This window comes from Scyliorhinus canicula, chromosome 9 (assembly GCF_902713615.1).
Source record: "Scyliorhinus canicula chromosome 9, sScyCan1.1, whole genome shotgun sequence".
NCBI classification, from domain to species: domain Eukaryota; kingdom Metazoa; phylum Chordata; class Chondrichthyes; order Carcharhiniformes; family Scyliorhinidae; genus Scyliorhinus; species Scyliorhinus canicula.
In genome coordinates, this window is record NC_052154.1 from 189,222,821 (window position 1) to 189,239,735 (window position 16,915).

A 16,915-nucleotide genomic window follows, 5' to 3' on the forward strand; every position below is an offset into this window, starting at 1 on the left:
CACACATCTGTAGCCTTGTAGAAGATGGATCAACTTTGGGGAATGAGAATGAGTTACTCACTGCAGAGTTCCCAGCCTCTGACCCACTCTTGATTTTTTATTCTTTCATCGGATGTGGGTGCCGCTAACTGTAGAAGCATTTCTAATTGCAACTTGAACTAGTGACTATATCTGTGACCACAAGGGGGAACGTTTGGCCTGTGTTTACTTTATCAATCCCTATTAGTATTTTATATACCTCGATCAGATCCCCTCTCATTCTCCTAAATTCTTCTAAATTATACATTTGTAACAAGTCAAGTATACAAGCATGTGTTTTGTGTGCATCTGTGAGATTGTGTATGTCTGTGTTGTGTGCTGGTATGTTTTCTGTTGAAGACTGCATATATGTCAGGAAGGATTTAGAAACCTAAATGATGCTATACACTACAAAATTGGATGGCAAGCACACTGGTTCAATGCATCTATCTTAAATTTCTCCCTACACTTTTTGAATGGAGTTGTTATTTAGTTCTGGATGGTTTAACGTCTCTGTTTCAATAAAGATATATGAAGGCATTCATGCCTATTATTTCAGTATAATTTCAGGTTCCAAGTGTTTTGTTCTCTCTTCACTTCATACCTGCAGATCTGAAGTTTCCACCTTAAATATTATGTGCAGCTTCCTATTTTATGCATTTGAACAAGAACAAAGAACAAAGAAAAGTACAGCACAGGAACAGGCCCTTCAGCCCTCCATGCCCATGCCGACCATGCTGCCCGTCTAAACTAAAATCTTAAAGAACAAAGAAAAGTAAATTTGTTTGCATTCTTCATTAATTTATCAATTCCCACACACACTTGCTCACTCTTTTTCAGAAGATTTTGTGCTTGCACAAATAGGCTTCTAATTTAACAATGATAATAATCTTTATTATTGTCACAAGTAGGCTTACATTAATACTGCAATGTCAAAAGCCCCTAGTCACCACACTCTGGCGCCGGTTTGGGTACACAGAGGGAGAATTCAGAATGTCCAATTCACCTAATAGCATGTCTTTTGGGACTTCTGGGAGGAAACTGGAGCACCGGGAGGAAACCCACGCAGACACAGGGAGAACGTGCAGACTCCGCACAGATAGTGGCCCAAGCGGGATTCGAACCTGGGACCCTGGCATTGTGAAGCAACATGCTAACCACTGCGCTACCGTGATAGATAGATCATTATTTAGATATATGAAGTTAATTCTGAAGCATAATGAAACATTTGAGTTATACTTCAAGAAGTTATTTTGTTATTTACCTAAATATCTCAACTATATTCTTATCACATTGAATTAAGGCTGTGCCTTTGTTTAGAAAAAAGTAGCAAATCAAAGCACATCGTTGTTTACTAATGGTATTGGGCCACGGCAGTGATGGAGGATCGTAAGTAGATATTGCCAGAGAATGGTTAGTAGATACTGGCTTTTCTTTAACCAGAAACAATCCCTCAATTTTACAAAACGATCAATGCAATTGTGATGTGTCAGCTTTCAAGGAGCAATACGTCATTTGGGGTTTAGCTTATTCTGGACCACATGGTCCAGAAGTGGGTCAGGGAAATCTTACCAAAGGCCTTGTTAGCATATTGAAATTCCACATATTTGCCTGAAACTTATGTCAATAAATAGTGCACGCTCTATAACTGGCTGAATGACGTTTCCATAATTTATGCCAATCCCTTAGCTATTTAACTCCTTGAAAAGTGTGGCTTGAGTTTTATGACAATTTCCACTAAAACGTTGAGTTTCTTAAAACTGCCCATTGGAAAACAGCATTCAGCAGCTATTTTCAGAGAAGCTAACACAAGACAAACCTTTTAACCTGCCCTTTCACCTCTTTAATGTATCACACATCTCAATGTAATGTGATGTATCACAGTGGCGTTCTGCGCATGTCATACTATGCTAGCTCTGTTAGTTCCGAGTTGCCAATGGGTTAGTACAAATAATTACATCATCATGTAACATTTATTAATGATTAAGAACTCATCACACAACTGCACGGAATGGTCTCACTGGAATTCCACCGTGAGAAACTCAACCTAAGCACAAAAAAAGCATTAAAGTTGCAGACCATTTTTAAGAAACAGACAAAAAAGATAGGCATCATTGGAATGATTTCCGGGTGGAAATGCTATTTCATATTCCGGACGACAGGAATAACTAACTCAACTGTTCGTCCGCGGTTAATGTCAGTTGGAACTTTCAATTTCAATTACAGTCTGCTGCTGACCTCATATTATCCATCATCCTCCATATAATTAGTTCGGAAGTCAAATACAATAACGGAGTTCTAGCTATGAACACTTTATTGTGTCCCGAATCAGGTTTGATGGAATGATTTAAGTTTTAAATGCTGGGCTTCTGATCCGAGGCATGGCAGTTCATGTCATGACTCTTTGGGGAATTGGTTTAAGTTGAGAGCACAGGTTATTTCTTCAAAAGTTGCCCTTGTACATCCAATGGGACTATTTTGCACAGATGGATTTTCCTCCCCGGCATTGCTCATGGGCGCTTGTTCCTACACAGTGCATGCACTTTCCCATCTCCAGATGGAGGAGGATTTCTTGCGAGGAAAGGCATGAAGCAGGAGGCCTACTTTAGACATTTGTCGCTACCCTGATTCCGGATAACCTCTCTGCTTTGCTCAGTTACCCAGGGCTGCTCCTGTTCACTTCTGAGCAACCCAGAAGCGGAAGTGAGATGCACTCTTTCCACTGGTAAACCGGAAGCAGCTCCTTGGGGGGGGGGGGGGGGGGTTGTGATTGGACAACGATGCATTGCATTATGGATGGCGTCACCAAGAAGAAGGGCCATTATGGGATTGAAGAGGTTGAAAGGCAGGAATATTGACTTTTAAGCTGAATCAAAACATTCCTCTTGGGAAAATTCCATACCTGAAGGTATGCAAGAGGAAGAAGATGACACCAGTACCAGCCTCCCCGGACAGGCGCTGGAATGTGGCGACTAGGGGCTTTTCACAGTAACTTAATTGAAGCCTACTTGTGACAATAAGCGATTTTAATTTCATTTCATTTCATTTTCATTTTTTCATTTCATTTCATGACACTATACCAATGGCTGGTCAATCAACTCATTTGTGAGATTCCATTTTTAGGATTGTTAGCACAGCGGTGACATTCACCTGGAAGTGACCAATGTAAGTTTCCAAGAAAAATAGCTTCTGCATGTTGGGGAAATGATGGATTTGAAATTTGAACATCTCGTTAATACCAATGCATTATGTCCGCATTTAAACATCACACTCGACGTGCCTTTATTGTGTTGTGAACAGACGGAAGGTGGACACACGTAGCCAGGATCACATTTTAAAAGCGCAATTTATTCCATTTGGTATTTTTTTCTCTCTCAGCAGATTAATAATTTTACCTTGTCTGACATACAACCCATACTGCAAAAACAGGACATGGCAGCGAGACATCCCATAGTCAATGGGGACAATCAATTGGCTCAACTGGGGCAGTTTTCCTAAATTGAATCTTACTTCGTGAGTGACTGAGACCGAAAGGTCTGTTGCGTTGCAGATGTTATATTCTGATTGATTACACTTTGGCAACTGCCGAATCTAAAGTTAAGTAATTCTTGATAAAACCAAGATATATGTATCCTTTTTACACGCTCCAGTAAAACGTTTGGGTGACAACTCGCCATGACCACAAGGTGACAGATTACTAAATGTTCATGATTGACGCATTTGCTTTGTGTGAAATTTCTGTGCGGCGGGACAGAGAGATGTGAATGTTGCTTCGATTGAAACATCCTCCCAAGTTTACTGTAAATTCAAATGTGATTCATTGTGAGGATACAATGGAAGCTTGTCGCTTACGGTCTGGGTTACTTCATCTCAATAGATAAGATGTTCTCTCAGGTGATAAGCTTCTCAATTCCTATCGAATTGCAGAGAAGAGCATTGGAAAGCTGCAAGCGCCGAATATTGGCGTGGCAACAATCATTTGTTGGCTGTTGTTATTTGTAGACAATTTCACACATTCAGAATCGTGCAGACGGCAGCAGGGGCGGGGGTGGGTGGGGGGTGCGAATAGTTAGCAAATCGGTTTAGCATGCTGCTGTTTTCTGTAACAGAGTCTGGCGCCTGTCAATAATCCCCATCGTCTGGTCTGGCGCTCGCACATCATGACCAGCACCACCGTGGTCCATTGCAAACTCCTGGACTAGGTTATGTCGAGTCCCTGCCCACACTACCACCAGGAGGCTTGATTCCGTCCTTCAACTCATCGCTACTCTTGCTGTGCCTCTCAACCGGCATCATCTGATTAACAGTTTGCCGCGGGGACAGGCTAAGACATCTTTAGCAGTCTGCTGCCAGAGGGTTCCTGCAAATCGAGACTAACTGAGAAATCGCATGCCCCCCCCCCCCCCCCACCCCCAACAAAAATAAACAGAAGTGAATATTCGTCCCTGAATCTAACCCCCTAACAGATAATGGACACGAAAAGTTCTTCTGATATCTTACTTCCCCAATTCTGCCCGAATTATTTGGTGCGGAGATGGTGCTATCGAAAACATGAGATTCTAACACTCGTTGAACTATTTGTTACAAAGGGATCTCCCCAAGTTCCCGAGTTCTCACGACATCGAAAGTCCGCTCTGATATGTACAGAGGTTCTCCCGGTCGTATGCAGTATTGAGACATTGGATCCTGGCGGGAGGGCCGGTAAGTTAGAATCGAAGTTCAGTGGACCTGTCAAACGTGCACACACACACACACACACACACTTATTCAGAATGTGAAGCCGGCTCTATGTGTAATAATATAGTCAATGTAATTGTGAGCTTGGGGGAGGAGTGACAGATCAACACAGGACATTCCACTGGACATTCATTCGGAGAAAACTGGGGAGGGGGGGGGGGGGGGGCGCTGTTGGACGATATAAAGCCGTTATTAGAGCCTCAATCTTAAGAAATTCTTAAATATCGTTGGATAAGTTAACCACTTTTGAGACGAGCGCTTTAACAAGGATCCGCCGATATTGTTGTATCCCCATAACGTCCTATTTGTAATTCAGACACCATTTCTATGTATTTCCTGGCAATCTACAGAACGGGGACATGCTTGACTCAATGAAAAACTCAATCCTCATGGGTTGTGTTGTCTCGAAGTGTAATTGTAGGCTCACGTTTCAGGAACCCGCAGTGCAGACTGCGGTTTGGGAATCCAATTTCCTTTTATATTGGGTAGGTGATGAGTGTGTGTGTGTGAGGGGGGGGGGGGGGGGGATATAAGACAAGGCCTTTTAGGGAAATGAGTTAGTGCAGGGGGGACTTGTCCTGACACCGTGGATGATGCAACTTGTGGAAATGCTGCCACCTCACCATCGCTTTGAACTCACAACAGCTTGAAAACCGCTTGATCTTTCTCAGATAATTATTATCTGGTGGGGAAGAGAGGGGGTGGTCTTGGCGCAATGTTGTTCCAATCATCGTGCAGTCTGCAACATTGACACCGAACACGTTCCTCTGCAGCTGGGTTGTAGAATATTTGGCACCCCGGAGGACTGGGATGTGCGGTTACAGTTAGGATGGGCACGCTTCCGTGCTGCCTTAGAGGGAATTAAGGGGCCCACGGTTCCAGTCGGCACACAGTGCGTGACTCGGATCGAGATGAACTAGGTTTGAATCTCAGGGGATCTAATTAACAGGTTGGCTGGAATCCCCCTGTGTACCGAAACATTAGCAAGCACCATAGAAACGCATTCGCCCACAACCTGCTCCCGAACTCGGCTCCCTGTTTAGAACAACATTTAGAATTTACATGTACCTTCACACCCACCTTCACACTCTTAAATCAAAGTGCGTTTAGTTAAATGCTAATCGGTGCAATCATTGACTATTCATTTCATTCAAAATATATTGCCACGATTGGCTTCAATTATTCCCTTTCTGCACACGGAAAATAACCCAAACACAAATAATAGGATTTTGGAAGACAAACTACATTTAACCCCACTTCCCAAGAATAAGATTGCATTGGACAATTGTGTTATTCCATTATAGGATTCTAAAACGTTTTGAAAGCTAGGGTGAACATTGAATATAAAATAAATAGATCAGATCTCAATTGTCTATTCCCTTTGTCCAACCCCAGGGTTCATAAGCACCATCTCCAAGGAAGCTCGGAGTGGTTTAGGATAATTCGATTATTTTTGCCAATAAGCAATGCTGGAAATGTAAAATAAAAAGGGCAAATATCAATAATGGCCGACATTAGTTCGTTAAATAGGGAAACTGTTTAATATAAGGAAGGTCCAGGGTGGTGTGTGTGGGTTGCAATTACACAGGTTTCCGCCAGTTACTTGTTAAATAGCATTTAAATTGAACACATCCTCCGTTCAACCCTTTGTGTTTAACAACTTGCCTCGAATAATTCGAGATGCTTAGTTTAAAATAAGCGATCATATGGGGTTTGAAGTCAGGATGGACTATACGTGAGGGCTCACTGCCCGGCCGAAATGCAATAAATTCTTTCAGGTGAGCGAGTTTACCTGTTGGCTGCCAATCTGGACGCTATGTAACCTCCAGGGATCTGAGTGACGATATATCCCCAGAAAAAAGAACCGTGGATCATTCCCACCGTCTCGGGATCCCAGTTGAACTTCGCTTTCTTGCGGGAGAGAGAGAGAGAGAGGAGGGGAGTGGGAGTCAGATTATACCATAATTACACTGGGATAAATCCCTCAATTTATATTCACAAACAGAGATGCAGTCGTTACCGAATGATCGAACGAGTGTTGCAACCTTAGGGTCGAATTGACTCTATGATTTGGGACCTGTTGAATTTACCGCAAGGGGGCTAAACTGGGCCTAGATATCATCATTTTGGCAAGTTCTACATTTAGCGTCCTTTCTTAGAAATGGAACACATCCAAAATCCAAGACACGAAGATTGTGCTAGTAAACCTTTTCTTCAATATTTTACTTGTCACAGCTCTGGGACCCAAAGGACCAGACTGGTTATAGAAGATTAGAGAGTGAACCCTTGTTGTTTTGGGATTGAGTTGATTCAGATGAATTGTAAATGCTAGGCGAAGGGCGTGCGCCAGTCCTCACCTTCTTGATAATTGCATTCCCGTGATGGATGGTGCTATTGTTGACCATGTCCACGATGGCTACGCCAAGATTACACCTGATCCCGAAGGAGATACAAAAGCCCAGGCCACTCATGATGGCGATGATGTACCTGCGGGGTAGCCCGAAGCAGGTACAATCGCAGAGTGGCGGCTTGTTCGGCCGCACATTCTGCACCCTTCCATCTTCCGTCAGCTCGATGTTTTCTCCAGGTTGCTGCCTCCTCTCGAGCACTCTACACCAGGGAACAAAAAAAAAAATCACATTCGCCCGAATCGAAACCTTCCTTTAATTATCGTGTGCATCTTACATTTGGGAAATTTCATAGACACACATCCATCCCTCTGCTCAGCTACCTTTGCGGTTTTGCAATCCGCAGTCTGGGTACATTGGCATGGGTAGTTTTATAGATCATTATTTTGTTGCTGTTAAGTATTTTAAAAATATACATCCAGGCGAGAGATAGTAATATGTTCACCTACAATATGTCAGTCTAATAACTGGACAATCATAAGTCCAGAAAACAATATATGGATAAAGATAGGTAACTACTGGGATTGTTTGTTTTAATAAACGCCCAGTTAATTATGAGAAGTTTATGTTATTGTGGGTATATTTCAGTCCAACCCTTTTGAAATATATATTTCTCAAGTAGACGCCTTCCTTTAGTGAAGAGTGAGCATGTTGTAACACTGCCAGAATAGATACAAATTTATGGATGAAACTTATCTGGAATAAAGTAGATCTTGATCCACTTTAATAAGACGAGAGCAGACAAATACAATTCGTAAACTCTGATCCATGTTTGTTGTATTAAAGAGGGAATAATATTACTGGTTAAAATGTAGCTAATATTTAACACCGCAGCAACAATAGCAAATTAAAATGTTGACTTCCTAGGCATTCAAGGCTGTTGCTCTGTTTAGCTAGAGCGAGTAGAAGCTTTAGCCCCAAAATAACACAACTGAATTTTGAATATTTAAATTGTTGTCCATCAATTTACTTATTGGCCGAAGTATGGTCAAATATGATTTACATTAAAGTAACCTTAGATGTTTGTGTGAAACGAAATATAAAGCACACACAAATGACGACCAGTCTGGGACGGAAGTATTTGAAATGCGTACATTTATTCACCCAATACTTATTTTAAAATGAATGTATTCAAGTCTGTGCACTTATACATACTCTACACGGCGATTTAGCCTATGCACTGAATGGACTTTAGTTGCTTTATGGAAAGCTTTAGCTAGTTATGTCACAAAGGTCTACATCAAAATAATCCTCGATCTGACAATATGCATTGTATAATTGTGTTTTGATGGAAGGGGACACTGGTGTATATGTTATTAAACAGGTCGATATGTGTGTAACCCTGCAGGTTACTCCACACACACACAAAAAAACGCGCCAAATGCAGAAGCAGACATCTCCACTGATATTAATTATTTACACATTCGGTGGCTGATTCCTAAGGTGGAGAGAGAGCAGACACACACACACACTCCACATCAAGGAAAAAATAATGCCAGAAAGTCTTTTTTTCGCACCGAAGGAAAACTCCCAATTTACGGCAGTTTCAACCATCACCCGTGGCAAATCTTTAAAACAAAACAACGTTTCGCATTGTAGCAGCTCCTGATCAACATAGCAGCGATCGCGGTTAAAGGGGCAAAATTGTCAGCAGCCATATTTAAATGAATGTATGAGTCTTATTAGAGGAGAAGAGCTAAATAGGTGAGGAAGAAGGAAATGAGAGCGCAAGAGTGCCGAGTGGTGAAATGTCAAATCTGTACATCTATGGGGCGTGAATTAGATCAAAATAAGCATTTGTGATTTTTCTCCCGCATTAATAATTGCATATATCTATCGCAAATATTTGCATTTAACAACGATTCCAAGAAAAATGACTCAGAAACTGTTTTGCACCGCGATATTAATCCAGGGTGCCATCAAACCTTTCAATAACGATTAACAGATTGGCAAGTATTGTTAAGAATCTTACCTGTACAGGTGGCCAAGAGATTTTCCGGCAAATTTTTTGAGTCCCTCCTTGCTGGGAGCAAAAACCCGCTCCTTCACAGTATCCATATCTGTCAGAAGATGCTCAAGTATATTCTCTTATGACGGTCTCATGCCAGAGATAATGACTGTTCATTCGAATTAATTCGCTGGAATGATATGGTGCTCTCCAGCTAGAGTGGAGCGTGGGAACTCCTACATGAGAACTCATCTATCGCTGGCGATTCCAAGTTCAAAGAGGAAATGGGAAAGTCTTATCTCGCTGCCGGCGTCCAACCACTGAAGGTTCAGGAACAGCCATGATGTTTTAGAGAATCCTGCTTCAGAAATATAATGCTGCAGTAAATTTGTTTTGTTAAATCCTCAGATGGAGATCTCGGCTAATAAAGTCTAGAAATTCGCATGACTTTTTTTATTCTGCAGTCGACAGCAATGGTCAAATAAGACTAAGTGTGGGGGGGGGGGGGGCACAATCGATGATTGCAGTAAGTTTACACGGGCGAGTGAGGCATTTTCAGCACCTTGGACAGTGGCGGCGCGCAACTGAAAGCGCGGTGGAGCCAGAGAGAGGGTGTGTGTGTGTGTGTGGGTGTGTGTGTGGATACGATAACTTTCTCTGGGATTTGACCGGATCCCAGCAAATCCCTCACCGTCACTAGGCTCCTTCTTGAGTCGCCGATGCTATGGAAACGGCATCAGAGATTCGACCATCTCGCCACAGGTTTCCAGGCAGTGTCGCTGCCTCACGGAGCTTGGAGTTGATTAAAAAATTGACAAGTTTTCCTCCAGATCACATGTGTCCCCCCTTCCTTCCCCCCCCCCCCCCCCCCCCGCCCATCCACTCCCACTGCTGACGCAGGGCTAAAAAAACAGAGCATTCGTTCTTAGCCTTGAATGTATCTGGCTTTCTTTCTCCCCCTGCATTGAGGCTGTTAATTTATTGACCAGACAGGATGGCTCTAGTGCACGTTCGTTGTGTGGTACCTTCTCTATCCTTTTCTTAAAAACAAATCAAGACCAAATACGTCTTTTGCAAAGGTAAGACGGCCATTACGCAATACAGCGCATTGTACAGGCGGCGTTGCAACCCCCCTTAATTATAGTTTTCAGATATTCAACATGATTCCCCTTGAGGCCAACGCGCTGATTTGAACACGGTTTGGCACTTAAGGGAAAACACATCTGGGGGCCGAACAGATCGGCCCATTTTCTTTTCATTACGAAAAGGTGATTATGTTTTTTTTTTGTTGCCTTCCAATGCAAGGTCTCAAACTTTAAAATGCCACCTTCTGATCAAACATGTTGCAGCACCAATCATCAAGAGTGACATTGGTTGATTGAGAACTGACTCAATCTGATCCACATCTCCGCCTGCTGGCCCAGCCTGACACTAGCTCAAACAGCAAACCATTGCAGAGGGAAGAGAAACGGGAAAGGTGAAATGAAACCTGAGCTGCTCTTCATAATCAGGTTTTTAAAAAATCAAGTTTCGATGTCATTCGACTGAAAGAGTTACACATTTTAACTCTAAACTAAAATTGCAAACAAAACTCTTGCATTGCGGCATATCGATTCTTATTCGGCAAGCAGGCTGATTTTCTAACTGTTATCACGCAATGCTTTAAATTGATCCCAGAAAAAGTGTGACCTTCGTAAACTAATTATTACAAAATTCCATATTATGTCCCACAACATCTGTATGAGCGATGAACATTACCCGCCTCAATTACTCTCTATTCCATATTTTAATCAATATCACTGTCCAAATAACCACCAAATATTAACTTCTACACAGATCCTAAGAGCTTATGAATGCTCTTTAAGAAAAACATTCTCCAATATTTTAACTCTTTTCCGTCACCGGGTTAATGCAAGTGAATTAAATGTATTGATTGGCTCTCTACTAGACACCAGCATCCTTTCATGGAATGTAGATCTCTGGTGAGTCCTGTCAATCGGTAGTTTTGTTCACATATACACCACCCTATCTCCAGATTCCTCAAATTTTACACCTTCACTTTGTTGAGATCAAGACATCCTCCCACAATCTCACATTCATTCTTCCTTGGGAAACTGAAACTGCGGAGCTCCAGACACCTCTACACCGTTTCCTTTCTACCACAAGTAGGGACTCAAACAAGGATCAGTATAATCTTATCATTAATGCCAGTTGAAAAAAGTGTCCAAAAAAAGAACATTAGTGTTTGCTGTCTGTAAGGAACTTTTAAGGGTTACTCCTGATGGACATTGCTCCCACTTGTTGCAGTTCCTTGCTGAACTTTGCCAACAGAACCATGAGGTGGCACGGTGACACAGTTGTTAGCACCACTGTCTCACAGCACCCAGTGACCCGGGTTCAATTCCGACCTTCAGTGACTGTTTGTGTGGAGTTTGCACTTTCTCCCCATGTCTACGTGGGTTTCCTCTGGGTGTTCTGGTTTCCTCCCACAGTCCAGAGATGTGGTGGGAATTTCCACTCTAAATTGCACCATAGTGTTCAAAGATGTGCAGGTTGGGTGTGTTGGCCATGATCAATGTGCAAGGTTACAGGAATAGAGCCAGGGCCGGTGCTAGGAATTGCGGGCCCAATTAGAAAAGTGATGGCGGGGCCCCTACTCTACAAAAGTAAAAATTTATGTATGTTTATATTTCGTGTAGTATGCTCGTCTTTAACCAAAAAAAAACATTAAATGCTTGATATACTAAAATTTTGAAACTTACTTACCCGGGCGGAAGGATTTGGCGGCGCAGGGCTGAAGGATGTGTCGACGGTAATGCGGTGCGTTACCCAAAAGTAAAAACTACCATATAGTTCCTCTTAGAATACAGAAAAGGCTTCAAACGGTAACTCTGTCGCCGCTGGCGCGGGGCCCCCTTAAGGTGCCAATTTGATGAAATTGGTCAAATAGGCTTAAAACCGGCCCTGAATAGAGCAGGGGATTGGGCCTAGGTAGAGTTCTGATTCTGAAACTTGATGAGCCAAATGGCCTCCTCCTGCACTGTAGGGATTCTATAGAAACAGAAGTGGTATGAATTGTTCCACATTGTAAAATAGCTTCTGATCCTCAACACAGAATCGGCCAACATGGGCAACCGCCCAACATAGTTTTTCTTGCTCAATTATTTATTTGATTATTTTTAAATGCAGGAAACTAGCTCCAATGCATAATATTGTCATGCTACTATATACTGTGTCTTTTTTAAAATGATAAGTCATTCAGAAATTCCAAAAGGGTCAATCAACCCTTTAGATCGTTACAATATAGTTTAAGTTGAAAATATAAGATAAACAGTTCAACAATGAAACACATTTGTTTATAGTGTGCATCAAATGCATATCATCTTTTTGGGCAATTCCATGTGATTGAAGATGAGTTCCTTCCACGCTTCAAATGGCTGAGAATTCTGTAGAATCTGTGGCCTCTGTCACATGTGGGGAATGTGATGTTTGAAGGGTCAGGCAGATGAATTGTTTGCAGGTTTATGTGCTCTCTGATGCCTCAACTTTCCCTCTGGTGCTCCTGACGAAGGCTCGCAATGTGTTCAGTGCCTTCCCAAATAAATCTTTTCCATTTTGGTCAGTGACAAATGAGGGACTTCCATGAATTAGCAGGAATGTTGATCTTCAGATATGTTTTGAAGACATCCTGAAAGCGTTTATGTTGTCCTGCTGGGGAACCCTTGCCATGCATTAGTTCCAAGTAAGACAGTTGTTTCAGGAGTCTGGTGTCAGCCATGTGAACATGTGCCATCCAGCGGAGCTCTTTCACAGTGATCAGCACCTTGATGCTGGGCATGATAACCTGGAAAAGGATGTTGCCATTGGTTTGCATTTCTGCCATTGGATTTAGAGGATGTGGTGAAGGCACATCTCATTGTATTTCCCCAATACTTTGAGGTGCCTGTTGCAGGTTGTTTAAGTCTCTGAATCCATAGAATCCATATGGGTGGAAATAACAAGGGGAAGAAGACACTGGTGGGAGTAGTCTATAAGCCGCGAACAGTAGTTATACTGCAGGACAGAGAATAAATCAAGGGATAATGAGGGCATGTAAAAAAGGCTGCACATTAATCATTGTTGAATTTAATCTTCATGTGGATTGGGAAAATCAAATTAGGAGAGGTAGCCATGAGGAAGAATTCAGAGTATATTTGGGACAGTTTTCTAGAAGGGTCTGTTGTGGATCAAACCTGTTTGTTGCGGATCAGGCTGTTTTGAATCAGGAAATATGTAATGAGGCTGGTTTAATGAAAAATCTCAGACTAAAATATCCCCTAAGCAACAGTAACCATAACATGGTAAAATTTAGCATTCAGTTTGGGAGTGAGAAACTTGGGACAGAAACAACTGCCCTAAACAGAAATAGGATTCATTACAAAGGAAAGAGGGCAGAGTTGGCTGGAGTGGACTGGGAAAGGAGTTTTGAAGAAAAGACTGTTGATCAGCAATGGTAGACTTTTATGAAAATAATAATAATATTTATTATTTTTGTAAGTAGGCTTATATTAACACTGCAGTGAAGTTATTGTGAAAATCCCCTAGTCGCCACCCTCTGGCGCCTGTTCGGGTTCACAGAGGGAGAACTCAGAAAATCCAATTCACCTAACAAGCACATCTTTCGGAACTTGCGGGAGGAAACCGGACCTCACAACAAAGATATTTCCCAATGAGAAAACAGGATTTGAGGAAGGGGAAAAATCAACTATAGTTAACCAAGGAAGTGAACAATAGTATTAAACTGAAAGAAAAAACATATAATGTGGCAAAGGTGAGCCAGAGGAATGGGAATGCTTTAAAATCCAAGAACAGATGATTGAAAAATAATAAGGAGGAAGAAGATAAACTTTGAGGGTAAAGTAGCAAGCAAAGAAAAGCAGAGAGTAAGAGCTTCTTTAAATAGATAAAAAGGAAGAGAGAGGCCAAAGTGTCATAGCTCCCTTTGAGAATGAGATTGTGGAAATAATAATGGTGAACGAAGAAATGTCAGAGGAGTTAAATAAATACTTGATGTTAATATTCACGGTAGAAGACTCTAATGGCATTCCAAATACATTAAAGAAACAAGGGGCAAAGGTGGAGGTGGGGGGGGGGGGGGGGGGCGGTGCTGGGAAGAGGAGAAAATAAACATAATACCCAATACAAGATTTCAAAAAGTATCAGGAAACTAATCTCAGAGTAAAGGGTGATCCATTTAAGACAGCGATGAGGAGGAAGTTCTTCTCTCAGAGGGTAGTGAATCTGTGGAATTCTTTACCCCAGAGAGCTGTAGAGGCTGGGCCGTTATGTTCAAGGCTGAGAGAGACAGGTTTCTAATCAGTGAGGGAATCAAGGGTTATGTGAATAATGCGGGAAAGTGGAGTTGAGGATTATATCAGAGCAGCCATGATCTCATTGAATGGCGGAGCAGACTCGATGGGTCGAATGGCTTACTTTTTCTCCGACGTCTTATGTCAGAAGCATATAGGAGCAGGGGAAATGCCGCTGCCCAATAAACCACAATTTTACTCTCAAATCCACATGGCCCGAGGGTACACATATCGATCTGCATAAGAAAGTGTAAATGTATTTCTCTGCATCAAGATATTTAGCATGTTGCTTTTTTTTTTTCTTCACCTTCCCTCCACTCCAGAGGGCACAAACATCCATGGGCTCAGTTCCAAGGATGCTAGAAGTCCTCAGATAATCTGATTACAATGGCCAAGACATTAAGTGATTCAGCGACAGACAGAACATGTACAATATCTTGCTCAAACAGGTGCACATTCAAACAAGGGTAACTTGAGAACAAGCAGCAATAGGGAACTTGGCTGACTTCCTAATCCAATGGTGCTGAAACCAATTAGAATACTGTAATTAGTACACAAACAAAACCAGACACCTTCTAATCTGCATATGTCTGTACATGTAGGGTGGTGCTTTTACACATGAGTATGTTAAGTGACCATTATTAAGATTCTTGATGATGACTCACATTAAAGGTCAATGAGCATACAGATTATAAACAAACTATGTAGGTTCAGAATCTCCTCTAACTGGGCTTTATTAAATATGAAAAAAAAAACAACACTAGGGACACACATACTGTAAATAAATGCTCAGCACAAATACACAGAGGCAAGCTATACTGCAAAGAGTTAATTTCAAACATTCCAACATTGAAGCAGAACTGATACTATTACAGGACTAAAAATGTGACATCATCACAACAGTGGCACAAGATAGCGGCCATCAGATAACCCAATTAAGACCATAAGATATAGGAGCAGAATTGCACCATTCAGCCCATCGAGTCTGCTCCGCCATTCGATCATGGCTGATATGTTCCTCATCCCCATTCTTCTGCCTTCTCCCAATAACCCTTGATCCCCTTATTAATCAAGAACACCAGATTTGTGCTTGACGTGCTGTTACCTACAGACCAAGAGCTGGAAGGTGGAATTAGACAGAATAGTTCTTTCTTAGAACATAAGAATTAGGAGCAGGAATTAGCCTCTTAAGGCTGATCCAACGTTGAATACGATCATGGTTGATCTCATCATGGCCTTAAACTACCATCCTGCCCGTTCTCCGTAACCCTTCAACCCATTAATAATAAAAAATCTGTCTCACTCCTCCTTAAATTTACTCGCTGTCTCAGCATCCACCGTACTCTGAGATAGCAAATTCCACAGATTCACAACCCTTTTGGAGAAGTAGTTTCTCCTGATCCGTTTTAAATTTTCTACCTTTTATCCTGAGACTGTGATCTCTCGTTCTAGAATACCCCACAAGAAGAAGCATCTGCTCCACGTCTACTTTATGCACACCTTCTATCATCTTACATACCTCAATTTAATCTCTTCTAAACTGTAGAGAATATAGGCCTAAACTGCGGAACATCTCTTCGAAGGACAATCCCTCATCTCCGGAATCAATCTACTGAACCTCCTCTGAACTGCCTCCGATGCCACTACATCGTTCCTCAAATATGTACTGTGTACAATACTCCAGGTGTGGTGTCAGTGTCTTCCTGACCAACACTTCCTTATCTTTATATTCTATTCCTTTAGCTATAAATGCCAACATTCCATTCACTTTCTTTATTACCAGCTGTACCTGCACACCTATTTTTCTGCTACCCATGCACTAGGACACCCAAATCCCTCTGCCCAGAGAACCCTGAAGTCTCTCCCCGTTTAGATAATAAGTTGCCTTTGCATTTTTCTATCCAAAATGCATGACCTCACAGTTATCCACATTAAACTCCATCTGTCACATTTTGGTCCACTCTCCTAACCCATCTACAGCCATTAGTAAGGTTCTTATTTCCTCTTTACAACTTCATGTGCTACATATTTTAGTGTTATCTGCAGATTTAGCAATAGAACCTTCTATCCCGGTATCAAAGTTGTTAATATAGATTGTAAATAGTTGGGGCTAAAGGAGCGAACCCTGTGGCACTCCACCAGATACATCTTGCCTTCCAGAAAAAGACCCGTTTATCCCGACCCTCTGTGTTCTGTCCATTAGCCAGTCTTCTCGCGAAGCTAATAAGCTGAGGACAACAGCTATCACACTAACAGCATTCAGAATGGTTGAGGAAGGAGAGGAACTTGTACATGCAGATCAACTTTGGGGCCAGAGATACTTCACTTCAATGGAGTCTATTGTTTTTGGTTATGGTGCTGAATGAGTCTGTTTGGATGTAAAAAGATTGAAAGTTGCTAATCACTGACTATCCAGCAGGGTGGCTTCGGCAAATGTGTCTATGATATTCCAATAA

The 16,915-nt window shown here is 41.9% G+C and overlaps 1 protein-coding gene across 1 annotated transcript in view; it reads right to left on the reverse strand.

The window, feature by feature from the left end:
- The window catches only part of slc17a6a (solute carrier family 17 member 6a), an 83,050-nt gene extending 73,132 nt beyond the window's left edge, over positions 1 to 9,918 (reverse strand). Inside the window, exons 1-3 of the mRNA XM_038808336.1 lie at positions 9,136 to 9,918; positions 7,113 to 7,365; positions 6,548 to 6,666 (exon numbers count right to left, since the gene is read on the reverse strand). Of these exons, the coding sequence (XP_038664264.1) occupies positions 6,548 to 6,666; positions 7,113 to 7,365; positions 9,136 to 9,221 (458 nt within the window). The 5' untranslated portion in view covers positions 9,222 to 9,918. The remainder of the gene's footprint in view (positions 1 to 6,547; positions 6,667 to 7,112; positions 7,366 to 9,135) is intronic.
- Between the last annotated feature and the right edge of the window lie 6,997 nt (positions 9,919 to 16,915).